Source organism: Crinia signifera, chromosome 9, assembly GCF_055691185.1.
Source record: "Crinia signifera chromosome 9, ASM5569118v1, whole genome shotgun sequence".
Classification (NCBI taxonomy): domain Eukaryota; kingdom Metazoa; phylum Chordata; class Amphibia; order Anura; family Myobatrachidae; genus Crinia; species Crinia signifera.
The window spans coordinates 26,844,905-26,865,228 of NC_139225.1; the positions used below are offsets into that span (position 1 = coordinate 26,844,905).

The following is a 20,324-nucleotide window of genomic DNA, read 5'->3' on the forward strand; positions in this document are numbered from 1 at the left end:
TAAAGATGCAAATCGTGTCATTGAGCCCCACCCCTCCTCGAAGACCCACAAATTGAGGTATTTGCAGTCCTGCGGGTGGGGCTCCGGGACGTCTACATCAGACCCCACCCCGAATTGCTGCTGACAGTCAGTCAGAGATTGGGCAGATACACACACAGACTGAGATTGGGCAGATACACACACGGACTAAGATTGGGCAGACACACACGGACAGAGTTTGGGCAGACACACACGGACAGAGTTTGGGCAGACACACACGGACAGAGTTTGGGCAGATACACACACGGACAGAGATTGGGCAGATACACACACGGACAGAGTTTGGGCAGATACACACGGACTGAGATTGGGCAGATACACACACGGACTGAGATTGGGCAGACACACACGGACAGAGTTTGGGCAGATACACACACGGACAGAGATTGGGCAGATACACACACGGACAGAGTTTGGGCAGATACACACACGGTCAGAGATTGGGCAGATACACACATGGACAGAGTTTGGGCAGATAAACACACGGTCAGAGATTGGGTAGATACACACACGGACAGAGTTTTCAGATACACGGCGGACAGAGTTTGCGTAGATACACACACGGACAGAGTTTGGGTAGATACACACACGGACAGAGTTTGGGCAGATACACACATGGACAGAGATTGTGTAGGTACACACACGGACAGAGTTTGGGAAGATACACACACGGACAGAGTTTGGGTAGATACACACCCGGACAGAGTTTGGGAAGATACACACACGGACAGAGTTTTCAGATACACGGCGGACAGAGTTTGCGTAGATACACACACGGACAGAGTTTGGGTAGATACACACACGGACAGAGTTTGGGCAGATACACACATGGACAGAGATTGTGTAGGTACACACACGGACAGAGTTTGGGAAGATACACACACGGACAGAGTTTGGGTAGATACACACACGGACAGAGTTTGGGTAGATACACACCCAGACAGAGTTTGGGAAGATACACACCCGGACAGAGATTGTGTAAGTACACACACGGACAGAGTTTGGGAAGATACACACACGGACAGAGTTTGGGAAGATACACACACGGACAGAGTTTGGGAAGATACACACCCGGACAGAGATTGTGTAAGTACACACACGAACAGAGATTGTGTAGGTAAACACACGGACAGAGTTTGGGAAGATACACACACGGACAGAGTTGGGGAAGATACACACATGGACAGAGTTTGGATAGAAACACACAGACAGAGTTTTGGTAGATACACACACGGACAGAGTTTTGGTAGATACACACACGGACAGAGTTTGGGTAGATACACAAACGGACAGAGTTTGGGTAGATACACAAACGGACAGAGTTTGGGTAGATAAACACACGGACAGAGTTGGCAGATACACACACGGCAGACAGAGTTTGGGTAGATACACACGGACAGAGTTTGGGTAGATACACACACGGCGGACAGAGTTTGGGTAGATACACACACGGACAGAGTCTGGGTATATGCACACACGGACAGCGTTTTGGTAGATACACACATGGACAGGTGGCGGCACAGATGGGCTGATAGGCAAATAAATAGAAGCATATTAGAAACAAACTAAATTCAGACTAGTCCATTTGTAAACCAGACACGATCAGAGACTGCAATTTCCTGAGCAGACACCTACACAAAGTCACCAGTAAATAAACCACTGAATAAGGGTCCTCCCACACTACCACTCCTTCACACTGTGAGACGGGGCACAGAGCTGGGCCTGGATATTAGTGCTCCTACTCCATCACACTGTGAGAATGGTGCACAGTGCTGGGCCTGGATAGGGGTGCTCCCGCTCCATCACACTGTTAGACTGGTGCACAGAGCTGGGCCTGGATAGGGGTGCTCCCTCTCCATCACACTGTGAGACTGGTGCACAGAGCTGGGCCTAGATAGGGGTGCTCCCGCTCCATCACACTGTTAGACTGGTGCACAGAGCCGGGCCTGGATATTACTGCTCCCACTCCATCACACTGTGAGACTGGTGCACAGTGCCAGGCTGGGATAAGGACGTACCCACTCCATCACACTGTGAGACTGGTGCACAGAGCCGGGCTGGATATTAGTGCTCCCGCTCCATCACACTCTGAGACTGATGCACAGAGCCTGGCCTGGATATTAGTGCTCCCACTCCATCACACTGTGAGACTGGTGCACACAGTGTCGGGCATAGATAAGGGTGCTCCAACTCCATCACACTGTGAGACTGGTGCACAGTGCCGGGCATGGATAAGGACACACCCACTACATCACACTGTGAGACTAGTGCACAGTGCTAGGTTGGGATAAGGACACACCCACTACATCACAATGTGAGACTGGTGCACAGTGTCGGGCATAGATAAGGGTGCTCCAACTCCATCACTGTGAGAATAGTGCACAGTGCCAGGCTGGGATAAGGACACACCCATTAAATCACACTGTTAGACTGATGGACAATAACGGGCTGGGATAAGGACGCACCCACTCCATCATACTGTGAGACTGGTGCACAGTGCTGGGCCAGGATAAGGGTGATACCATTCCATCACACTGTGAGACTGGTGCACAGTGCCAGGCCAGGATAAGGGTGATACCATTCCATCACACTGTGAGACTGGTGCACAGTGCCGGGATGGATAAGGGTTCTCCTACTCCATCACACTGTGAGACTGGTGCACAGTGCTGGGCCTGGATAGGGGTGCTCCCACTCCATCACACTGTGAGACTGGTGCACAGTGCCAGGTTGGGATAAGGAAAAACCCACTACATCACACTGTGAGACTGGTGCACAGAGCCGGGCCTGGATATTAGTGCTCCCACTCAATCACACTGTGAGACTGGTGCACAGTGCCAAGCTGGAATAAGCACGCACCCACTCCATCACACTGTGAGACTGGTGCACAGAGCCGGGACTGGATATTAGTGCTCCCACTCCATCACACTGTGAGACTGGTGCACAGTGCCAGGCATTGATAAGGACACACCCACTACATCACACTGAGACTAGTGCACAGTGCTAGGCTTGGATAAGGACACACCCACTACATCACACTGTGAGACTGATGCACAATAATGGGCTGGGATAAGGACGCACCCACTCCCTCATACTGTGAGACTGGTGTACAGTGCTGGGCCAGGATAAGGGTGATCCCACTCCATCACACGGGGAGACTGATGCACAGTGCTGGAGTGGATAAGGGTGCTCCCACTCCATCACACTGTGAGACTGGTGCACAGTGCCGGGCCAGGATAAGGGTGCTCCCACTCCATCACACTGTAAGACTGGTGCACAGTGCCGGGCCAGGATAAGGGTGATACCATTCCATCACACTGTGATACTGGCGCACAATGCCGGGATGGATAAGGGTGCTCCTTCTCCATCACACTGTGAGACTGGTGCACAATGCCGGGTCAGGATAAGGGTGATACTATTACATCACACTGTGAGGCTGGTGCACAATGCCAAGATGGATAAGGGTGCTCCCAACCCCATCACACTGTGAGACTGGTGCACAGTGCCAAGATGGATAAGGGTGCTTCCACTCCATCACACTGTGAGATTGGTGCACAGTGCCGGGCCAGGATAAGGGTGCTCCCATTCCATCACACTGTAAGACTGGTGCACAGTGCCGGGCCAGGATAAGGGTGATACCATTCCATCACACTGTGACACTGGCGCACAGTGCCGGGATGGATAAGGGTGCTCCTTCTCCATCACACTGTGAGACTGGTGCACAATGCCGGGTCAGGATAAGGGTGATACTATTACATCACACTGTTAGGCTGGTGCACAATGCCAAGATGGATAAGGGTGCTCCCACTCCATCACACTGTGAGACTGGTGCACAATGCTGGGCCAGGATAAGGGTGCTACCATTCCATCACACTGTGAGACTGGTGCACAGTGCTGGGATGGGTAAGGGTGCTCCTTCTCCATCACACTGTGAGACTGGTGCACAATGCCGGGCCAGGATAAGGGTGATACCATTCCATCACACTGTGAGACTGGTGCACAGTGCCAAGATGGATAAGGGAGCTACCACTCCATCACACTGTGAGACTGGTGCACAGTGCCGGCCTGGATAAGGGTGCTACCACTCCATCACACTGTGAGACTGGTGCACAGTTCTGAGCCTGGATAAGGGTGCTACCACTCCATCACACTGTGAGATTGGTGCACAATGCTGGACAAGGATAAGGGTGCTATCACTCCATCACACTGTGAGACTGGTGCACAGTGCTGGGCCTGGATAAGGGTGCTACCACTCCATCACACTGTGAGATTGGTGCACAGTGTCAGGCATAGATAAGGGTGCTCCTACTCCATCACACTGTGAGACTGGTGCACAGTGCCAGGCCTGGATAAGGGTGCTCCCACTCCATCACACTGTGAGACTGGTGCACAGTGCCGGCCTGGATAAGGGTTCTACCACTCCATCACACTGTGAGACTGGTGCACAGTTCTGAGCCTGGATAAGGGTGCTACCACTCCATCACACTGTGAGATTGGTGCACAATGCTGGACAAGGATAAGGGTGCTATCACTCCATCACACTGTAAGACTGGTGCACAGTGTCGGGCCAGGATAAGGGTGATACCATTCCATCACACTGTGACACTGGCGCACAGTGCCGGGATGTATAAGGGTGCTCCTTCTCCATCACACTGTGAGACTGGTGCACAATGCCGGGTCAGGATAAGGGTGATACTATTACATCACACTGTTAGGCTGGTGCACAATGCCAAGATGGATAAGGGTGCTCCCAACTCCATCACACTGTGAGACTGGTGCACAGTGCCGGCCTGGATAAGGGTGCTACCACTCCATCACACTGTGAGACTGGTGCACAATGCTGGGCCAGGATAAGGGTGCTACCATTCCATCGCACTGTGAGACTGGTGCACAGTGCTGGGATGGGTAAGGGTGCTCCTTCTCCATCACACTGTGAGACTGGTGCACAATGCTGGGCCAGGATAAGGGTGATACCATTCCATCACACTGTGAGACTGGTGCACAGTGCCAAGATGGATAAGGGTGCTACCACTCCATCACACTGTGAGACTGGTGCACAGTGCCGGCCTGGATAAGGGTGCTACCACTCCATCACACTGTGAGACTGGTGCACAGTGCCGGCCTGGATAAGGGTGCTACCACTCCACCACACTGTGAGACTGGTGCACAGTTCTGAGCCTGGATAAGGGTGCTACCACTCCATCACACTGTGAGATTGGTGCACAATGCTGGACAAGGATAAGGGTGCTATCACTCCATCACACTGTGAGACTGGTGCACAGTGCTGGGCCTGGATAAGGGTGCTACCACTCCATCACACTGTGAGATTGGTGCACAGTGTCAGGCATAGATAAGGGTGCTCCTACTCCATCACACTGTGAGACTGGTGCACAGTGCCAGGCCTGGATAAGGGTGCTCCCACTCCATCACACTGTGAGACTGGTGCACAGTGCCGGCCTGGATAAGGGTTCTACCACTCCATCACACTGTGAGACTGGTGCACAGTTCTGAGCCTGGATAAGGGTGCTACCACTCCATCACACTGTGAGATTGGTGCACAATGCTGGACAAGGATAAGGGTGCTACCACTCCATCACACTGTGAGACTGGTGCACAGTGCTGGGCCTGGATAAGGGTGCTACCACTCCATCACACTGTGAGATTGGTGCACAGTGTCAGGCATAGATAAGGGTGCTCCCACTCCATCACACTGTGAGACTGGTGCACAGTGCCGGCCTGGATAAGGGTTCTACCACTCCATCACACTGTGAGACTGGTGCACAATGCCGGGCCAGGATAAGGGTGATACCATTCCATCACACTGTGAGACTGGTGCACAATGCCGGCCCGGATAAGGGTGCTCCTACTCCATCACACTGTGAGACTGGTGCACAGTGCCGGGCCTGGATAAGGGTGCTCCTACTCCATCACACTGTGAGACTGGTGCTCAGTACCAGGGACCAGACTCATTCTGTTAGTGCGTCCAAGGGGTTATGCTGTGTCAGCCATAAAAAAATGAGGACTCGTGCTTTAGGGCGTTCTCCAGTGATAAGCAGCCTGATTAATCCCTTTGGGTACAAGTAATACATTTCCTCTCCCCGCCCCTGTCTTTTTATTTTTTGCTGGTGCTGTTGAAGTGGTAAATAGGAATCGATGGGATAACAAATGACCAGTGACTGATATCCCAGCATTCGGAAGTGGCAGACAGTAACACGCTCGGATTCATCCATCACGGCGCTCGCCAGATGGGAAGGGAGCTTACAGCCCGACTGAAAGCAAAGGGTCTGACTCAGGCAGATTTAAACGATGCGACTGCGCGAGGGAAGCAGGAAACGTTCACTTACAGGGGAGAGAACTCCATCAGTCTGATGACTGGAGACCAGAAAAAGATGTCAGATGGGATGAATCAGTAAAATACCAATTATGCAATTAAAGGGCATTTACAGCTAATGTACAAGGAAGCCAAGCATGGCAGCGGTCTTGCGTCAATCTGGTGCTGGAATTCCGACTGCCGGAGTGCCGAATGTCAGTATGCCGGGGCAGGTTAGCGCTAGGCTGTGGAGGAGGGGGGGGTTAATGTTAGGGTGTGAGCATAGGTGCCGATTCTGTGGGTGCTTGAGGGCCCGAGCACCCACGGAAATTGATGAGCACCCACTCAGCAGCGGCCCACCCGCCCGCGGCCCACTGCACTTCCCCTCCCTCGTTGCTGGCACAGGTACTGTGTGGGCATTTATGTACCTGCACTGTCGGGGCATTTATGTATTTGGCACTGTGTGGGCATTTATGTATTTGGCACTGTTGCCATAATTTGAATATTGGAGACAACTGTGCTGCATAATATATATCAGTATTATTTTGTGGCCACGCCCCTTTCCCATGAAGCCACTCCCCTATATTGAGCACCCACCAGCAAAAACATAAATCGGCACCTATGGGTGTGAGGGAGGGAAGGTTAGGCTGGGGGGGAGGGTTAGTGTTAGGGTGTGAGGGGGGGGGGGAAGGTTAGGGTTAGGCTGCAGGAAGGGAGAGTTAGGTTGCGGAGGCAGAAAGGATAGACTGGCATCTGTATTATGAATGCCGGTCATGCTGCCAGTCATCCGTATGTACTCCGTAGAGTCCGTACTAGACACCTCCCTCAGGATCCAACCACAGCCTCTATCTGAGGTGGGTGGCCCTCTCCCGATTTAGAGATTCCGGGGAAGGGGATGTACTAAACCACGGAGAGAGATAAAGTATCAGCCAATCAGCCCCTAACTGTCACCTTACAGGCAGTGGGACGGATGTACTACTGTACAAATGCAGTAAAACCCTCGTTTTCAAGGTTTTACCACATTTTCCATATGTACTTAGCATCGGCTGGAGGGTAACGCGAAACCTATAAGCTTCTTTCCATGTTGGTGCTCTAGAGAGGTGTCCAATCAGTTCCCTCCCAGCACATACTGCGGCCTCTGCGGCACTCTGTACATGTGCATGGGGACTTCCAGGGCTGAAACCTGTAAGTCCAGCAACTAGCGGCCATCGCAAAGGGTAGCTCTTATCAGGAGAGCTGCCCTTTAAGAGGGGTTGCTTGATACTTTATCTCTCTCCGCACAGAATTTAGTTGAATGTGATATTAATAGGGGGAAATTTACTAAAGGAAATTTGTTAAAAAAAAGGTATATTTGTATCCAGAAATACACTTATTTTTGACATTTACTATCCCGGAAATACGGCAATTCGTATTCGTATTGATAGCACATCATTGCGAAAACGAATTGCCGTATTTTCGGGATAGTAAATGTCAAAAATAAGTGCATTTCTGGATACAAATACACTTATTTTTTACAAATTTCCTTTAGTAAATTTCCCCCTAAACTTCAATTTCAAGTGAGTTTTTTTTTTAATCCCAATGGCATGCAATTCCTATACCGTACTGCAATCCAAGACAGAGCACCTAAATCAGGCATGTCCAAACGATGGCCCTCTAGCTGTTGTGAAACTACAAGTCCCATCATGCCTTGCCACAGTTTTGCTACTTAGGAATGTCAAAACTATGGCAAGGCATGCTGGGGTGTGTGGTTTCACAACAGCTGGAGGGCCATCGTTTGGACATGCCTGGAATAATCCCACCACTGTCTATATGCCTCTGAACCCCTGTTGGTGGGCTATATCCTAAATAGGGGGGGTTATTTATCAACCAAGTAAGGGATGTCGAGAGGAATCCGTCTAAACAGCGATGCCCTTTTAAAGAACTTGCACAAATTCCGACAATGAGAATCAGGGATCTCTATTAACTGCTAGTGCCATTACATCGGGGGCTCCCACTCCGCCGCTAATTGGCGGATTTCTATTCAGATCTCAGAGTCAGCTTCTCCAGCCACTGAACGAGCAATTCTATCCTACGCAGGACAGAGTGTCCTAGATATCCTGTATGCCTGGAGAATTACAATCTATATTGGCAGCGAAGAAGGCATTTATGGGGATTGTATGTATAAACATACAGATGCACCATATCCACAATATGTTTTGGCTGTTGGCCAAATGCTAAGTGTCATTAGCAGGACTTGTGTCCAAACTGGTGTTTTAGTGCTGAGTGTATGGGACGTGAACAAACTACGTCTGTACCAGCACACAGTACACGTATGATGGACCAACCCAGATCATTACTGCGGCCCAAAATGTCCCAATTTTTCAAATGAAGAAAATTGGGTAGGCAAGGTATGCTGAAGGAGGTGAGCCCAGTTGAATGGGTAATGCCCAATGAGTAATGATCCTACTGGCCAGTGTACAATACAGAGAGCTTTCTTATATCAGCTACCGTCTTTCCCCGATAATAAGACACTGTCTTATTTTTTTTTTTCCCTCAAAAAAGACCATAGGTCTTATTTTCGGGGGAGGGCTTATTTTATTCCCCACTGCGCCTTTAAAACATTCCACACTGCGCCTTTATGAAATGCCCCCCAAATGATCCATAATTTATGGTACTGTGCCAGTATTTTACATGCCCCCACCTGTTTAACTTGATGTCCGTTGATGGCGCTGTGTGGTGAGCAGCAGCCAGCCAGTTCAGCCGCGTGATGTGCGCGGCGTGACGTCACGCCGCGCCTACCGCAATGCATCCCTGGGAACGGGAGCTGCGGTGCTGCTGGTGAGTAAGAGGAGGTGAGCGGGGGTCAGCGGGGGTCAGCGGGAGTCAGCGGGGGCTGAGCGGAGACTGCACATATGGTGCACATACAATAACATTGGGGAAATGGTAGGGCTTAATTTCGGGGAAAGGCTTATTTTGGACCAGCGTCCAAAATCTGGGGTAGGGCTTATTATCGGGGTAGGTCTAATTATCGGGGAAAGACGGTATACAGTGCAGACAGAATAATAATGACCAGTATAAATTAACAGTGTTCAGGTGACCTATATACATTACATAGAGCATTCTAGCATCAGCTATACAATACTAAGATTATTTGGCTATAATTTATGCAATACACAGAGCATTCTAGTACTCTCTATAGAATACACATATCGTTCAAGTATGATATATACACTATACAGTGCATACTAATATCATCTGTACTATACAGAGAGCATTCTAATATAATCTGTATTATACACAGAATATTCTAGCAGTTATACAATAAAGGTAATGTTCTAGTATCATCAAAACAATACAGAAAACTTTCTAGTATCATTTATAATACAGGGCAAATCTCAGTGACTCTATACAATAGAGAGCATTTTAATATAATATTTACAATGCACCAAGCATTCTAGTGTGATCTATACACTACACAGAACATGCCAATACCATCTGTATCGAACAGAGAACATTCTAGCAGTCATACAATATAGATAACTTCTAGTATCATCGATACAATAAAGAAAACTTTCTAGTATCATTTATACTGTATAATAAAGGGTAAATTCCAGTGACTCTGTACAATACAGAGAGCATTTTCCTACAATGTTTACAATGCACCAAGCATTCTAGTGTGGTCTATACACTAAACAAAGCATGCTTATATCATTTGTATTATACAGAGAACATTCTAGCATCTATACAATAAAGATAATGATAATGTTCTAGTATCATCTATACAATATAGGGCACATTCGAGTGCCCTCTATACAATACAGAGAGCATTTTACTATAATTTATCCAGTGCACCAATCATTCTAGTATAATATATACACTACGTGGAGCATTCAAATATTGTATGTACTATAATAAGAGTATTCTAGTATCTACACAATACAGGGCAGGGGCAAACGCAGGATTTTCAGAAGGGGGTTTCCAGAGGGGCGGAGCAAAGCACGGAGATGAACACTTAGGTGCCCCAGTATATGCCGGGTCAGTTAAAGTATTATAGATAGACCAAATTTATAAAAATAATAATGATATATATATATATATATATACACACACACACACATACACACATACACACATATATATATATAGCAGTGTAGACCCCTGGGCATAGCAATGTATTGGGGCCTCTACCAATCCTCCAGCGGTAGGGGTGGGGGAAGCTTTGATGTCCCATGGGTGGTAGGGGGTATTATATCAACCGCTCAGCATGTAGGGCCTGGATCAGTAATTTCCACTAATTACCCCTTTACTGTACAGATGGTGGGAGATGGGGTGGGAGAAGGGAGCATTGGGATGAATGAAGGGGACCTGATACATAACTTCCAGGGTTGTACAGGATGTTTAATATGCAGAGTAGGGGTGTATAGTGAAGTGGGCTTATTATTCATAATTTTCTGGTGGGAGGACAGCTTGCTTGACTGCAGATATCTCCAGTTCCCAGAAATAGATTTCTTAGATTTTAATGGAACTAAAACTAGAGAATCCCACCTACCAAATGGTATTGGGGACTATGGGATCAGAGTTCAGGAGGCAGAGCAATCTGCCAAGGAGTATATAAACCTACATACCAGGTGTGTGGAGCTGGAGCAGTAACCAGCTGCTGGAAGGCTGATATCTCTGGTTCTGGGAACAGTAGAGACAAGCTACTAGTGTCCCTCAAAGGGGGAGAGTCCCAGCTTTTGGAATATACCCTCAGAAAAACTCTAGTCAGACAGAACCTGAAATATCTGACTGGGAAGAGCAATTAACAGGCTTGGATGGGGACCACTGCTTTGAAGTCAGATATCTCTGGTTCCTAAGTGCCGATTTTTAAAATTCTTGTACCCATGGAAAGAGGGGACCCTCAGCTTTCAGTCTAGAGTCCTTAGACTCATGGGGGGGGGGGGTTTATGGGTACTCAGAAACCCCCCCTGCGTGCGCTACTGCAGGGAACATACAAGTGTCATCTATATACTGCAGGTAACATTCTATGCAATACACCTATCACTCTAATGATCTCTATACAGTACAGAGATCATTTTAGTAGTCTCTATATTATATACTGATCATTCCAGAGTAATACATACAATACACAGATTATTATAACATTGTGTATACAGTATGCAAAGGATTAAAAAGACATCTATAAATCAGAGCACGATTGTGACCTCTATACACAAATAATTATAGTTACCTCAATACAATACAATTCACACAGCATTATATTGGCCTCTGTTCAAAACACATAACATGATTATGATTCTATACAATACAGAGAGCATCCTAGTATGTAGCACTCTAGCAACCTCTATACAGGATAGAGAGTGTTCTAGTGACCTCCATACAGCACAGTGTCACTCTAGTGTCATCCAAACAATACAGATATTATAGTGAGCTCTATATATATTAAATAGAGCATTAATTATAACAGCTTTATACAGTACAGAAAACATTCTAGCAATATCTGTACAATACACAAAGAATCCTAATCACCAATATACAACATACAGATGATTCTGAAAGCAGATATACGACATATAGAAAATAATACAGGTAACTCTGTGTAGCTTTCTTTCTGGTGAGCTACATAAAATGTTCAGCTTATTCTAGTATGATCCATACAGTACATTCATCATTCTTCTAGCTTTTACTACACATAGCAGAGAGCATACCTGTACCTGTAGAATCTGAATCTATACCTGTATCACCTTTACAATACACAGAACATTCCAGTATCATATATGCTATGTTCAATACAAAGATAATTGTAATGAACTCTAAGCATAAGCAATATAAAGAACATTTGAGTGACCTCTGTATAATACAGAGACTATTATAATGGCATCTATACAATGCACAGCGCACCCTACAGACCTGTATACAATACAGAGAACGCTCTAGTAACCTCTAAATAATTCCAGACCCACACGTTACAGGTTTTAGAAAGTTACAAAGTAACAGTGAGAAAATCGCAGGTCACTCACGTTGTACAGGATATCGGTCCAGCCTTCCATGGTGATGCACTGAAACACTGTCAGGACCGCAAACAGGATGTTGTCAAAGTTAGTGATGCCAAAATTTGGTCCCTTCCAGTAAAGCCGGCATGTTGATGTATCATTATCACAGGTCCGGGCCGGTAGCTCCCCACATGGGTAATCCGCGACAGGTTCACCTGGTGAGAAATCAAATGATTACCAATCAGTACTATTGTATCTGTACACCAAAGCTATATGTATCAATGGTATTGGTACCAGAACAATGACACACTGCCACTTGTGGATCCACAGCAAAAGCACACTGACAGTTGTGGTTCCAGACCAATAGCACACTGATAGTTGGGATTCTAGAGTGATAGCATTCTGTCACTTAGGATTCCAGAACACTAGCACACTGATAGTTGTGGTTCCAGACCAATAGCACACTGATAGTTGGGGTTGTAGAGCGATAGTATTCTGTCACTTAGGATTCCAGAACACTAGCACACTGCCACTTAGGATTCCAGAACACTAGCACACTGCCACTTAGGGTTCCAGAACACTAGCACATTGCCACTTAAGGTTCCAGAACACTAGCACACTGCCACTTAAGGTTCCAGAACACTAGCATATTGCCACTTTAGGTTCCAGACAAATAGCACACTGACAGTTGGGGTTCCAGAACAATAGAATAATGACACCTGGAGTCCCAGAACTAAGCACACAGCCACTTAGGGTTCCAGGACAATAGCACACTTATAGTTGGGGTTCCAGAACAATAACACACTGATACCTGGGATCCCAGAACAATAACACACTGCCGCTTGGGGTTTCACAAAAATTACACAATGACACCAGGAGTCCCAGAAAGATAGCACACTGCCACTTGTGGTTCCAAAACAATAGCTCACTGACAGTTGGGGTTACAGAACAATAACACTGACAGATGGGGTCCCAGAACAATAGCTCACTGTCAGTTGGGGTTTCAGAATAATAGCTCGCTGTCAGTTGGTGTTCCAGAACAATAACACAATGACAGTTGGGGTTCCAGAACAATAGCTTACTGTCAGTTGGGGTCCCAGAACAAAAGCTCACTGCCAGGTGGGGTTCCAGAACAATAGCTCACTGACAGTTGGGGTTCCAGAACAATTGAACACTGACAGTTGGGGTTCCAGAACAATAGCTCCCAGTCAGTTGGGGTTCCAGAACAACGGCATAATGACACCTGGAGTCTCAGAACAATAGCACACTGCCCCTTAGTATTCCAGAACAATTGTACACTGACAGTTGGGATTCCAGAACAAATAGCACGCTGACAGTTGGGGTTCCAGAACAAAAAAACACTGACAGTTGGGGTTCCAGAACAATAGCACACTGACAGTTGGCGTTCCAGAACAATAGTAAAGCACAACGGGATATGCTGCACTATATAAGAAACTGTGTGTGTGTGTGGGGGGGGGGGATAGCACACTGACAGTTGGCCTTCCAGAACAATAGCACACTGACATTTGGGGTCCCAGAACAATGGCACACTGTCACATGGGGTCCCAGGTAATAAGTATATACTCACAATTCCTTTCCAGTATATAATATACAGTGGATGAATGTAAATATGTGTCCTTGAATTTCCTATAAATATGCCAATAACTTTGCTAGTGGGGAAAGGAAAGAAGGAGCACTGCCTGTAATGGGGAGAAAGTGGAGCAGCGCGGGCGTTCTCTCTCCCCGATAATCCGTTTACGGCCTGGCACACACTCCGTCCACCACATTAGGAGAATCAGAGGGAAAACACATCTGTGGATTATCTCAAATTATTCTAATATCCAGAGGTAAAGCCCAAGGATCCTGCGTGTGTGATACAGGGAGAAGTTATTAACACTGCCTGACACCAGGCTCTAAGCCTCCTTGATCTGCGAGCGCTCCCAAGATAGGGCTGGGCGAGCTCCTCAGAGATACGGCCCCGGCACATCTCTCATTTCCTAGTCTCAAAGATGAAAAAATTAGACAAAAGGGCAATTAAAGAAGCCATTAACATGAAGCCTCTTATGGAGACGCTATGTTCTGTGATAAATAGACAGGCGTTCATCAGCCGCTGCTACCCTGAGATGTAGGCTATGTATCCGGAGAATTCACCCAATCATACTTGGGACAAGAGTGCCAACTCCAGCCATATGACCACACTCTGCGGCAGATGTTATAAAGTGCCAGCCAATGAACCGTGTTACAGACTGTGATTGGAAAATGACATGAGATGATTGGCTGGTACTTTTGGCCTGATTCAGGCCTGTTCGCTAGGCTGCATATGTTCGCAGCCTAGCGAACAGTTACATGCAGCCCGCCACCCGGCCAAAAGTCTGCCCCCTTCCCCCGGCGCCTGAATCCTGCTGCTAGAATGGGGCGGGTGCTGACCTCATATGATGTCAGCCGCCTCCCCCAAACAGGCATCCGACACCTGTGTGTGCAGGAGAGATTCGGTCATTAGATTGACAAGAATTTGGTCAACATGCAGGAAGGTCGACAGGTCAGTAGATTGACATAAGCATTAGGTCGACATGGGCAAGGTTGATAGTCAAAACATCGACATAAGATTTTTCACTATTTTCTTGAGCCGACATGTGCCGGCAGGCGGTATTTCACGCCCTACCATCCACTAGATTGCGAGCGGTACTCACCGCTGCCGCTCTAGCCGCTCCCACTTTCCTATCCCTGCTGCCAGTCTCTGCGGCGGCTGTCATCTAAGAGGACTGCGACGCCGGGCACATCACGAAATCGCGCTGGTCGCTGCTGGAACCTGCACCCGGCACTTTGCGCATGCGCAGTCTAATTTTTCCACAAGTAGGCTGAAAAACCGGGAGGATCCCGGGACCTTCCGGGGGGCCGGGAGAAAGGGTCAAAACGCGGGAAGGCAACTATGAGCTAATGGCACACTTGAGAACAGCTCAAGGCAAACTAGTGAGCCACAGCACAGTGGTTGAAAAACACTGTCCTATCCCCTGATCCCATTGGGCAATCTTAAACCGTCGACAACTGAGGCGGTACGCACTGCGAATTCGGTGACCATTCTGCTATATCCCAAGGTATTGACCACGTTCATGACCTCTTACCTGTTTCGTAAGAGAAGCAGGTTTTGTGGAACTTTCCCATATAAAACTCCAGTCCAATGATGGCAAACATGACGATGGCAAAGAACAGGAGTAATCCAATCTGCAGCAACGGGACCATGGCCTTCATGATGGACTTCAGCACCACCTGCAGACCTGAAAAAGAGAGAGGGGACACGGTTACCCTGATGTAGTGCCAAATTCTAGGGAGGGGGGAGGGAGAGACAGGAGAGAGTGACTGAGATGCCAAAATCTCATAGAAAAGTAGGACATCACGTACTAGGGATCCCCGAAACCAGTTTCAGGGGGCGCAAGACCCTAACTGCTCTCAACGTCCGCAGGTCAAAATCTGTCCCAGCTGTTGCCAAGATCCTGCAGGAGAAAAGAGCGATGATTAGAGATGCAGAATTTGATGGCATCAGCAGTAACATAACATATATTTTGTTCCTGACATTTATTCTATGCATACTGCGATGTTGTCCATAGCAACCAATCAGAGCTATCACAGGGTTGCCGACTTTAGAAAAGCTCCTTTCAGCAGGAGTTCGGGGGCAGGGCTTAAACGTGACATCATTAAGCCCCGCTCCATGAAGGAAAGTGCCTCAATTTGCCGATCTTCGCGGAGGGGGTGGGGCTAAATGACACGATGATGACACGTTAGCCCCGCCCCCTCTCCTCCGGAGATCGGCAGAAAAGGTAATTTAAATGCCGCGGCCGGGGGGGGGGGACATGACCTATCATCTTCTAGAAGGTGCTAAATAAATAAGTAGAATCTGATTGGTTGTTATGGGCAACATTCCATGTTCAATAGAAATCCCGTCTTAGTAAATTTACCCCTTCAAGTCTGAGAGGGAGAGAGTTCCAGCAAAATCTTGGAGTGGGAGGAAGTAATCAGTGGACAGTAACCAATAATCCAGATCACCCTACCTCAGCAAGTAGCATAAATAATCCAAACATTTCCCAATATACATGGACCCTTATTCTGGTTCACTTGCAAAGGCAATTACACAGCAATCTAGATGTCACTTTGAAGTAAAATCCCACCCAAATCTAATTCTCCCTGCACAAATTACATCTGCCCCACCTGCAGTGCACATGGTATTGACCATTTGAGAAGGAATTTTTTTGCGAGTGAACCAGAATAAGGGCCACGATCCTTCTATACTACATAAAGAGAAATGGACAAGTGTTCCGCTTCAGTTTGTTTCCAATGTTAGTTAAAAAAAAAATTCAATCGAGTGGTTTTTCCTTTTGGATCAAAAAAAAAAAAAAATGTAATGAAAACATTTTGAGGTACTTGTGAGTTATCTGGACGCCCGATTTTTTGATTGTATGCCTTAAGTTAAGGCATACAATCAGATGCGATGCGATGCGATATCGCATCGCATCGCATCGCATGCGACCATCGGATGCGATGACCCGATTTTTCCATAGGAATCAATGTTAAAATGATTCCTATGGAAAAAGGGGTCCTTTTCATACCCCTACTATCCAAGTGGGCATGGAGTTGGATATAAACCTGTGGCGAGCGTAGCGAGCCACCGAGCCCGAAGCGTGGCGAGCGAAGCGAGCCCCGCGAGGGGACGGTATTCCGTGTCCCCTCGCGGGGCTCGCTACGCTCGCCACGCTTCGGGCTCGGTGGCTCGCTACGCTCGCCACAGGTTTATATCCAACTCCATGCCCACTTGGATAGTAGGGGTATGAAAAGGACCCCTTTTTCCCATTGAATTCCATGTTAAAATGGACTCAGTCCATTTTAACATTGATTCCTATGGAAAAATCGGGTCATCGCATCGCATCGCATCCGATGGTCGCATGCGATGCGATGCGATGTGCCCGATCCGACCCGATTTTGAAATCGGGCGTCCGGATAACTCACATGTACCCATTTTGAAAACATCCAGAATATCTATATAAATAGACTTTATTACTAGCGCAGTGAGGAATTGTAATTAATTTGTCTTTTTCATGTGCTCTGGTTAAAGTATAATAGACTTATACAGTATTAAAATGTAATAGAAATAGAAATGTATAAAAGGCAGAACCGCCATTCCTATACATACTATATAATATACCATCTCTGACATATAATCCTGGACCAGGTAAACACCCTGTTATAAACTGGCACTTTTTGCATTTCTTTATGTTCATAAATACATTATTTATTTTATCCTCAGTTAAGGCCCGTACACACTGGGCGACTGAGCTGAAAGTCGCTCAAAACACCCAGTTTGAGCGGCTTTCAGCTCAAAGCCGCCAAGTGTGTGTGGTCCGGCGATGAATGTGAGCACTGCTGCGCGCTCCCGCAACATCGCCGGGAAAGCCGTTCATCTGCTGGGTATACCAGCAGATGAGTGGCCTCCCCCCTCCATCGGCGCCGGGCAGGGGGAAAGCCGCTCAGTGTGTATGCACTGAGCGGCTTTCCCCCCAGCGATGATTGGCATCATCACTGTCCATACACGCAGGGCCGGTGCAAGGCACCGGAGCGCCCCAGGCGAGTCAGGGTGGGGGCGCCCCGGTGCCGAGGGGAGAGGTGTACCTGTCCTGCGGCTTTGTATATAAAGCTTGCGGCGGCAGGTCCCTGCAGTCAAGAAATAACGAGCACTATCTGCCTGGCTACGCGGAAGCGCTTCTGTTGTGAAAACACTGGCCACACGGCGCACGCTGATTGGCTGAATCTCAGCCAATCAGCGTGCGGCCAGTGTTTCCACAACAGAAGCGCTTCCGCGTAGCCCGGCGGATAGCGCTCGTTATTTCTTGACTGCAGGGACCCCCCGCTGCTGCCGCTGCAAAGCTTTATATACACAGCCGCAGGACAGGTACCCCCGGGGCACGGGGGGGGGGGGGGGCGGGGGCGAAATGCCGCCCTCCAGTGGCCGGCGCCCTAGGCAAATGCCTAGATTTGCCTAGTGGTGGCGCCGGCCCTGCATACACGCTGGGCATAGTCGCCCAGTGTGTATGGACCTTTAGGGTGCATATCATGACCATAACCCAGTAGTTAAAGTGTACTACCCCTGTGGGCATTATGGGCCTTATTCTGGTTGACTCACAGAGCTGTGAATTTTGCAGCTTTGTAAAACACCGCCTGCATGGCCGGCCGCCCCTCCTCGCACGCGTGCAATTGATTGTTTAGCATAGACATCCATTAGCAGCTTGCGTGCAAGGAGGAAATCATTCGATGGTCGGAGACTATCAAATGATTTCTACAGCGCTCGCAGATGTAAGACGCCTCTCTGGTGTCTTACATCTGCGAGCGCCCTGTGCGGGAATAGGGCTGGAAGATGACATCCGCTAAAGTCAGCTGCCCGCCCCCGCACCCATGTCACGGGTGAATTTACATGGGAACGCCCAGTATTTTCACGGGGACGCCCATGAAACCCTGGGAGTTCCCATGGGCGCAGTCCCTCGCCGCCGCCCCAAGCCCCGCGTTCACACTGCTAGGTGCGAACAGGTATACTGCGAACAAGCAGTTTGACACGCCCGATTGCACCAAGTGTCTGTGCGAACACGCAGGGGAGCGTGGTGATCAGTCACCCCCTATGTGCTACAACTGTGGGCATTATGTGTGTAAGGGTTACTATTACTGTGGGCATAATGTGCATAAAGGGCACTTCTACTGTGGGCATTATGCATATAAGGAGCACTACTACTGTGGGCATTATTTGAATAAGGATGCTACTACTTTAGTCATTATGTGTTTAATGGGCATGCCTACTGTGGGCATTATGTGTATAAGTTGCATTACTGATGTTAGCAAAATGTGTAAAAGGAGCACTAATACTGTAAGCATTATGTGTATAAGGGGCGTTACTACTGTGGGCTATATGAATATAAGGGATGCTACTACTGTGGCCATTATGTGTATAAGGGGCGTTACTACTGTGGGCTATATGAATATAAGGGGTGCTACTACTGTGGCCATTATGTGTATAAGGGGCACTACTACTGTGGGCATTATGTGTATAAGGGGCATACTACTGTGGGCTATATGCATATAAAGGATGCTACTACTGTGGCCATTATGTGTATAAGGAGGACCACTACTATGGGTATAATGTGTATATGGGGCAATACTACTGTTAGCATTATGTGTATAAGGGGGACTACTGTGTGGTATAACATGTACTGCATAGAATTGTGAATAGTGGGGTGGGCAAGGAATAATGATGTGATTGGAGAATCCCCAACCGCCCTACCCTGTGGAGTGTGTGTAGGGCATTCTTACACCGCCGCAAATTGTGCCAGGAACAACATTGAGAAACACTGGTTCTGACCGTGAGGGTCTATTCATAAAGCAGTGATAAGAGACGAGAAGTTACCCATGCCAACTGCTAAATATAATTGTCAAATCTGATTGGTCGCTGGTGGCCATTTCTCCACTGGCTCACTTCTCCGCTCTTTTCACTACTTCATGAATAGACCCCCATGGTCTGTACAACTATCTATATTAATAGGAATGGTGGGGGAGGGGAAAGGGACGGCACAGTCCAGTGTGTCAGACCCGTCAGTCACACCCATAACATGTGACCACGCCCCCTTCACGTATTCCTGTAATCTAAAAACTGATCCAGCGAATAGAATGGGGGCCGCCGCTGTACAATAATGATGGGTAAACTTTGCGGCCTCCCAGGCGGGGTTTGTGTGTGATTTAATTGTCCGTCAGGGTCCACAGCTGCTCTGTGTGTGGTTTATTCACATGAAATATAGATTATGGTCACAATGGTGCTGCTCATATTTGCTCCCCCTCCTATGCGGAATCATTTCCCACAGCATGTAATTGCATGCCATCTCTCACTGTATCGCCCCACCTACAGCACATTGGATAGGACGAACAACCGACATGCATACACAATCAGGCCTACACAGTACACATTGCATACGATATAT

General features: G+C 48.0%; 1 protein-coding gene across 1 annotated transcript in view; it reads right to left on the reverse strand.

The window, feature by feature from the left end:
* The window catches only part of CACNA1B (calcium voltage-gated channel subunit alpha1 B), a 235,649-nt gene that overhangs the window by 122,805 nt on the left and 92,520 nt on the right, over nt 1-20,324 (reverse strand). Inside the window, exons 4-6 of the mRNA XM_083158627.1 lie at nt 15,718-15,809; nt 15,441-15,593; nt 12,346-12,533 (exon numbers count right to left, since the gene is read on the reverse strand). Of these exons, the coding sequence (XP_083014753.1) occupies nt 12,346-12,533; nt 15,441-15,593; nt 15,718-15,809 (433 nt within the window). The remainder of the gene's footprint in view (nt 1-12,345; nt 12,534-15,440; nt 15,594-15,717; nt 15,810-20,324) is intronic.